The sequence below is a fragment of the Opisthocomus hoazin genome, chromosome 5 (genome assembly GCF_030867145.1).
Source record: "Opisthocomus hoazin isolate bOpiHoa1 chromosome 5, bOpiHoa1.hap1, whole genome shotgun sequence".
NCBI classification, from domain to species: domain Eukaryota; kingdom Metazoa; phylum Chordata; class Aves; order Opisthocomiformes; family Opisthocomidae; genus Opisthocomus; species Opisthocomus hoazin.
Genome location: NC_134418.1, coordinates 66124038 through 66132214, shown reverse-complemented (window position 1 = coordinate 66132214; position 8177 = coordinate 66124038). Strand labels below are relative to the sequence as shown.

The window sequence follows — 8177 nt, the reverse complement described above, 5'->3', positions numbered from 1 at the left end:
GAGAACTTCCTAAAAGCAGTAACACAACAGGTAACTAGCTGTGACATGTGACTTCCAATGTACAAACTTGATTACAAATGTTGAGGGGTTTGAACAGAAATTTTGTACGCGTTAGATGCCCAAGACCGAACCACAACAATAAAAACACTAACTTGGACATGATCTCATCACAGACACAGCAAAATGCGTTTCCACAGGAAGGCTTTCAAGATCTGCTTCTCTACATGCCTGCAGACATCCTACACTGTGCCTAAGCCCTAAACTGATCCAGGAGTTAGTTGTCCCTCTGGCCTACCAGATTCAAGCTGTTAGGGTTCATCAGAAATTTCCTATGAATACAAGGCAGGTATCACCTCAGATACCCCTTTCTTTTTAAATCACCTCTGAAGGAGGAGCCTAGTGCCAGTGTCTCTCATTTATTCCACTTTTTCAGCAATTAGAGGCCTTGTCCCAGCAACCTCCTTGAGAAAACACAGCCCCGGCTGACAGCAAACACAATGTCTGAGGTCAAATGCCCTCTACCCACCCTGTTTTGTGGACTATGTTTACAGAGAAAGCAGAAAGGCAGGCAACACCCTTTTCGTGCCTGTGCTAAGGCTGCTGATCAGAGAGAGAAGTATGGTGTTGGATTCAAAGACTATATATCTATTAGTGTTTCCCATATTCTAGCTGAGAATAGCTACAACTTTATTTAAGCAAGTCAGAAGAGTGTTGGACCCTACTCTGAAGCATCTAATCCCATATATGGTACAAGTAAACTAGACAGAAATCATCCATAGGTGTCTTTCAGCAAGAAAGTTGTCTGCCATAGAACATACACGCTACAACAGCCAGCACCGCAGTGTGGAAGTGCATGTTTACATTAAGCCTCGCAGCCACTTTCCTCAGGAGATCTAGACATCTAATTTACGGTGTTAAAATCCTTGCTGCATAAACTGAGTTTTATTGCATTTGATTAGAATTGGTTCCTACAAAGAATGCAGAAAAGCCCTTGGCTAGGCAGGCTTTCTCCTAAAGCTTTTGCAAAGATTAAGATACATAAACTACATAGCTGTATATCCAAACATATTTTCATCATTAAATATTTAAATGAAGCAGCTTTTGCTAACACTGCTGATTAATGTGTGTAGACAACTGTTGTGGTTTAAACCCGGAAGGCAGCTCAGCAGCACACAGCTGCTCATTCACTCCCCCCGCAGTGGGACACGGGACAAAATCGGGAGGGTAAAAGTGAGAAAACTTGTGGGCTGAGATAAAAACAGTTCAACAGGTAAAGCAAAAGCTGCATGCAGGCAAAGCAAAATGAGGAATTATTTCACTACTTCCCATCAGCAGGCAGCTATTTAGCCATTTCCATGAAAGTAGGGCTCCGTCACACATAACAATTACTTTGGAAGACTAACAAGGTAACTCTAAACATCCTCCCTTCCTCTTTCTTTCCACTACTTTCATTGCTGTGCCTGACGTTATGTGGCATGGGACATCCCTTTGGTCATCTAGGATCAGCAGTTTCAGCCGCGTCCCATCCTAAATCATCATGCACCCCCAGCATAGTCACTGACAGGGCAGCAAGAGAAAGAGAAAAGGCCTTGATGCTGCGCAAGCACTGTTCAGCAGTAACTAAAACATCCCTGTGTTATCCACGCTGTTTTGGTAACAAATCCAAACAACAGCACCATAGGAGGAACAATGAAAAAAATTAAGTCTATTCCAGCCCAAAGCAGTACAAAGATTTACGGCCACAGCTATCAAAAGAAAATAATCTCACAGCAAGTAGTAGAATTTACAGTAGCTCAGCTCTCTGTTCTGGAGATACGGATAGGTGACGGGATGAACATGCAAGGGAAACAAATCCAGAGTACCTTTCCTAGACATTCAGTCTTTAATGTCTCTGTCTAGGATTTTAGAGCTATTTTCAAATTAAACCAAAACATCTCCTGCTGCTCTTCTTCAAGAGGCCACTCCAGGTAGGTCTTTGTGTTCATGATCTTCCGCAGCTTGCAGAACCTCTTGGGAATTGCCTTGCTCTGGATGGGCTCCAGGAGGATGAGAATCGCTGCATCGTTGTTCTCATCAAAGAGGCGGAAGTGCGAGAAGTCCAGCTCGTATTTGCACCACTCGCTCTGCACAAAGTGCTCAGACAGCACAAAGAGTGTTTTGTGGCTCTTCTCTATGGAGTCAATGATGTTGTCCACAATCCACTTCCCAGGCACAAAGTCCCGCTTGTGGAGGCAGAGCCGAAACGGCGGGCAGGCCTGCTCCAGCTCCTGCACCATCACGTTTTCCACCCAGTCAGAGTCATTCTCGCTGTAGGAGACAAAAGCATCGTAGCAGATGTCCTTGGAGGGGGCTCGCTTGGGCTTCCGCTTGGCTTGCAGCCATGCCCAGGTCATTCTCAGGTACCAGATGGCGTGGTACTTGTAGCCGACAGCCACGAGGAGGAGGATGACCAGGAACACTAGGGCGCAGATCAATGACACCACGAGGGTCCTGTGGCACTCCAACAGGGAGAGGTGCACAGCTCCAACCTGCGCCCCTCTCACTGCCAGGGGAGAGTCACAGATGTACTTGTCTGGCCACCCCACCAGCACCTGGGCTATCCTGGCCTGGTGGTGGATGAAGGAGAGGAATTCGCAGGAGCAGATGAAGTTGTTGTCGCTGGCATCCAGCAGCTCCATTTTCTTGAAGGACTCCAACTCTTCCCTGGAGAAGCTGTTGAGCTTGTTTCTGCTGATTGTCATGGCCACTAAGTTAGGAACGGGTGCAGCACCAGGCAAGGTTTTCAGTTGGTTTTTTGCAAGGTATAGCTCTTTGAGAAGTGGCAGATGCAGTCCAAACTCCTTCAAGTTGTTAGCACTAACATCCAAAACTTCCAGCGTCGGGGGAATGCAAGTCGTTAGTTGAGGAATTTGAGTGCTGGAGAGGTTTAAATATTTCAGGGGTTTTGGCCATTTGCACACATCTGGAATCTCACCAAAGTTATTTTGGCTAATGTCTAAGAGAATTAGTTTTCTTAGATGAGACAAAGTTTTACCCGTCATTTCTAAGTCACGCAGTGAATTCTGACTTAAATTTAGAGTTTGTAGTGAGGGCCAAGCATGCTGGCAGGCTGAATGCTCCAAACTCTGGTCTCCAAGCAAATTTGAACTAAGGTCAAGATACTCTAATGACTGAAGATGCTGCGAAATGCTGCATGGTACCAAAAAGACCTTGGTGTTTGCAACTGTGACTTTGGTAAGAAGAGATAGTAGACCTTCCACAGCCCGAAGATCTGTAAACAAATAAAATTGTTCAATAGATAATTTCTCTATTGTCAGAACTTTTACCGTCTGTGATTGGTTTGCTTGAATTTGTATTTCCCATCGTCCAGTTCCCAGGAGTCTACAGTCTATCAACTCCAACTCTACCAATTTTGGCATGTCTGCTAAAATGCTGATCATCTCAGGCACAGTAGCATCTGTTAACAAGACCTGTTTAAAAGAAATTTTCTTTGCAAAAGACGATGACATAACTCTCAATAGTTGCATTTCAGCAGGTGTACTGAATGCTATCTTTCTCACTTCTAAGCAAATGACAGAGTGCAGAAGGTCCCCGACAATTGCTGAGAATACAGTAATACTTCTTAAGTTTATGATCATGTGATTTATCTGCTTGATCGATTTCAAACTTCCTGGCTCATACTGACTGAGATTACCGCCATCAATCCACAACTTGTCAAGAAACGCAATGCCCTCAAAGTTTCCTTGCCTCATCGTGGAGAACCATGGGTTGCCCAGGTGGAGAGAGCTCAGGTTCCTCAGGTTAGAAAAGGGGGAGCTTTCCCCCAGGTCTCTGTAGGTGTTCCCCTGAAGGTGGAGGTGTTGGAGAGAGAAAAGGTGCCCAAACCACACAGGGGACAAGTGAGCCAAGCTGTTGTTTGATAAGTCCAAGAGCTCCAGTTTCCCAAGGGAGAGAAATGAGTCCTTGTCTATTGAGCTGATTTCGTTGCACTGTAGCAGCAGAACTCTCAGGTTGAGAGCCTGCTGCAGATCCTGGGATCGGATGTGCTTTATCCTGTTGTGGGCCAGGTCTAACGTTGTGATTTTGCCTGTGAGCCCCGGGGGAACGAAGTCCAAGCCCATGGAAGAGCAGTTGCAAAGCTGAGTGGCATCGCATGAAGGACAGGCCTGCTTCAGCACTTGCTCTTTGGAGAGGTTTGCAGCTAAGGCCATGTAGATGGCCCACACTCGCCAAGTCTGTGTAGTCATTGTTTTGCCTAAAATATGAAATACAGTCAGAGCAAAGAACATGAATAGTTAGTTTTGATGAAGCTACAGTTTGGATACAGCTAAAACATAACTCTTGCTGTTCTGTCCTGTTGAAGGCACTGTAAATATATTTGGTACTAGCACTGTTCAGACATGAAACAATTAGTGAAAACAAGGTGTATTATATGTAAATATTCCAGAATCATTTGCTAAATGCTAAGTACACTGAATTTACTCTTCTTTTCCCCGTGGTTCCTAATTTTGGAATGAGGACTATCAAATTATTTAACAGCTGCACAAAAATATTTTCAGATTCACCTAAACATCTGAATAATCACTTTATTACTAATCTGATCTTTCACCTGTTTAGAATATAGTCCCCATACATCCCCCTTAGCCTCTGCTTAGGTCTTTTTCTTCTGGATCTGTGACTATTATTTTGTATATTTGTACTTTACTCGAGGGAGTCTCCTGTAGGTTTTTCAAATCCTAGTTACATCAAGAAAAGTCAGTGTCTTGTGGAAGATACTGGCGTTCACATCTAATACTCATTTCAAGCATATGTCTAATCCCATTTCTGACCATAGGGAGAAAAAGGGTGTATATGTTTCAGTCCTTTTCCACATTTTATCTGCCTTTGGCTATTCTAACTGTAAATGTGCTAGCAGCAGGGAAATAAAATACTTGCATAGGCCATCGTTATCATGTTGCGATTAGTCCAATACTTGCTAATGAAACTTACGATAGGTATACTGACCATTATAACCTACTGACTCTTAGCTCTTCCTTTTTACTGCCCCATCCTTCTCCTCTGCCAGTGGCATTTTCTGCTTTGGGTGTCTGTGGCAGAGGGGAGGTCAGGCCCAGCCGCAAGGAAGAGCGAGGGGCTTCTGGAGCCGCCTGCAGATCAGCTGGCTGGACCAGATCAGCTTTTTCCAGCCCCACAGCCTGTTCCTCCTCTTCTGGACTAAAATGATTCAAGAGAAGCCACACAGCTGTGGATCCTGTGCTACTTCTCTTTCCTCACACAGTTGTACCTTTCACAGTACTGATTTGACACAAATTTTTGTGTTACGCAGCTTGCTGCACTATCTAGCTCATCCTTATCCGAGCAAGGTGACTTTAGTTCTTCTGTCCCCCTGAGGAATTGGAAACACAGTTCTTGAAGGCTGAGAGGGCTGTTTTCCTTTCAAAATCCTTGTTACATACTGAATTATAACCTTTTTTTTTGTTTCTTGTCTCTTGGAAAGGATCAAAGAGCACATCTAAAGTATAACTTTCCCCCGTGTATCACAAAACCCCTGGGAGGTAGGTATCCTACGGACGGTGAAAGGAGAGAGCCAGCCCCAAAGAGGCCAACGAACAGGTTCTCAGAGATCACCGTGGGCTCTGTATCAGGTTAAGCAGGTTAGCTTTGCTCACTGAGGAGTACTTTCTCCTTCACTCATCCCATTGAGACTCTGTGCAAAAGGTCTACAGTACTTTGAATTCATACTCTGATTTGTTTGGCAATAGCTGACTCACGCAGACAAGTTCATACAGACAAGTCCCATTCTTGTAGTTGCACTGTTTTTAGCCAGAGTTGCTTAAAATTCTTCAAAAGTGGCAGAATTAGCCGAGATTGTTTGGGCATATGAGGAAAGGAGGAAAAGTTTTGGATAGTTTTTTTCAGTCACTCTGTCTCTTCCCACCTGAAGGACTATAATCATTTTGACCTCTTGTGCTATTTTCCTGTAATCTCTGTCTCTCTCTGATGTAGAGCTTTGGGCCTTGAAGGACACAGTCCTCTCCCCTGTCTTTAGATGCCCACAGCTGTGCTGGTCACTCACCATGTACTCCAAAGTCAATCGAGAGAAAGAACAACTTTTAAGGGCAATTCACATCATGTCTCTTGGACACCCACATTAAGATGTGGTAACTCCAAGAGAAATGACTCCATCAACTTAAAATGGAGCACCACAGTTTAGATACCTAGATATCTGTCCATGTGAATCCCAGCCAAAGAATCGCAATCTGTAGTCACACTCACCTGCTACCCAGCTGAGGCTCTTTTATGGGACTCTTTTGGTTCTGCAAGTCTGGCTGGATAGCACAACGCTGTCGGCCACAGGAGCAAAGCTGTGAGTAGATGAGGTTCACAAGCAACAAATTTAAGTGGAATTTTGAAAGTTCCTATCAAAATGCTTACTGTTAGAAAAAGAAACAACCAGGTAACCTGGCCAATCAAAATCTATCTATAAGTAGGTTACTCACAGATGGAAAACTGGCAGCACGGAGGGGAACTGGGCAGGGACCGCATGGGAAATACCCAGCTGAGCCTAGCGGCTCTCCACCTTGCCAGCCTGAAATCAAGCGCGAACCAGGGGACTGAACCCCATTTGGGGGTACAGGATGCTTTTCTTTCTTGTCACTTCCCTGAGCATCTTTTCCAGGTCTTTTTGCTCATCTGTGATGGGAGCAGACACTCCGGGAAACCCCCTTGCCACTCTCATTCATTTTCAGCCATTCTCTTCCCCTTCCCATTCCTGTCTAGTAATTCAGCTTAAGAGCCTGACTTGCAGAGTCATTTCAGGCCTCCCTGCACACACTCAGAAATACAGTCCCAGTCCATGACATCATCGCCGTACCAAGGAATCACCTTTTCCTGTTGCACTGAGCAGAAAAACAGACACACTGCCCTAGTGAGGCCTCATCTGGAGTACTCTGTCCAGTTCTGGGCTCCCCAGTTCAAAAAAGATGAAGAGCTACTGGAGAGAGTCCAGCGGAGGGCTACAAGGATGGTGAGGGGACTGGAGCATCTCTCCTACGAGGAGAGGCTGAGGGAGCTGCGCTTGTTCAGCCTGAAGAAGAGAAGGCTGCGAGGGGACCTAATATATACTTACAAATATCTGAAGAGTGGGTGTCAGGAGGATGGGGCCAAGCTCTTTTCAGTAGTGCCCAGCAATGGGCACAAACTGAAGCACAGGAAGTTCCAGCTGAACATGAGGAAGTACTTCTTCCCTCTGAGGGTGACGGAGCCCTGGAACAGGCTGCCCAGGGATGTTGTGGAGTCTCCTTCTCTGGAGATATTCAAGACCTGCCTGGACAAGGTCCTCTACAGCCTATTGTAGGTGACACTGCTTCAGCAGGAGGGTTGGACTAGATGACCCACAGAGGTCCCTTCCAACCCCTACCATTCTGTGATTCTGTGATTCTGTGAAATGCAGCTAATAATACAGAAACTTGCACAGATGCCCTTATACCATAAGGTGCTGTGATAAACTGCACTTTCAAAGCGTTTCTGCGTTATGGACAAACGGTCCGAGCCATCAGACACACTCAGGATTATCTTCCCTGGCCCAGGCCAGCAGCAGTCTTTGAAGAAATACGTGCATATTCTTAAACAAATCCGTGAGTGCCAACGGAATGAGTTTCTAAAAATGCTAACAACTGCTGAAGGCATAATGTAACTGCTAAAATAAAGTATGCCAGTAGTGTGCAAAAGGATTCTAGCTCGGGGAGCGCTATCAAGCTAAACGAGGGCTGGTAAATTTGAGCAGTGCTAAGGAGTCTGCAGCAGGAGGGTCACTGGTTGGTGAAGGGATCGATCCACGAGCAGACTGGGGATAGCTGCTGATTTCCACTTGATTGTGTGTGGGTTACATATGACCTAGCTATCACCCACTAGCATTGCCTTAGTGGTGTGTGTGTGTATACACACACACGCATACATATATAGGCATGCCCCTTCTTGTTTCCGACACAGAGGCGTGCAGCAGGGCAGAGTTAGGCGAGGAGATGGCTGATCCCACTGCCCCAGGACCCTTGCTCAGTGAGCTCTTTCCTGGTTGCATTAGTAAGGCAAACGCAGCCCACCTTCGCTCCCAACCTTCCCTGGGCAGCCTTTGTTGACACGCAAGTGGGACAAGGCACAAATGGGACAAGGCACAT

At 45.7% G+C, this 8177-nt stretch overlaps 1 protein-coding gene across 1 annotated transcript; it reads right to left on the bottom strand.

Annotated features, from left to right (window-relative positions):
- Nucleotides 1–1426: 1426 nt before the first annotated feature.
- On the bottom strand, nucleotides 1427–6362 carry LOC104331674 (toll-like receptor 2 type-2). Its single transcript, XM_075420132.1, has 2 exons — nucleotides 6277–6362; nucleotides 1427–4255 (listed from the first exon to the last, which is right to left on the bottom strand). Exon 2 carries the CDS (start codon nucleotides 4245–4247, stop codon nucleotides 1896–1898), a length of 2352 nt encoding a protein of 783 aa, XP_075276247.1. The 5' UTR covers nucleotides 4248–4255; nucleotides 6277–6362; the 3' UTR covers nucleotides 1427–1895.
- Between the last annotated feature and the right edge of the window lie 1815 nt (nucleotides 6363–8177).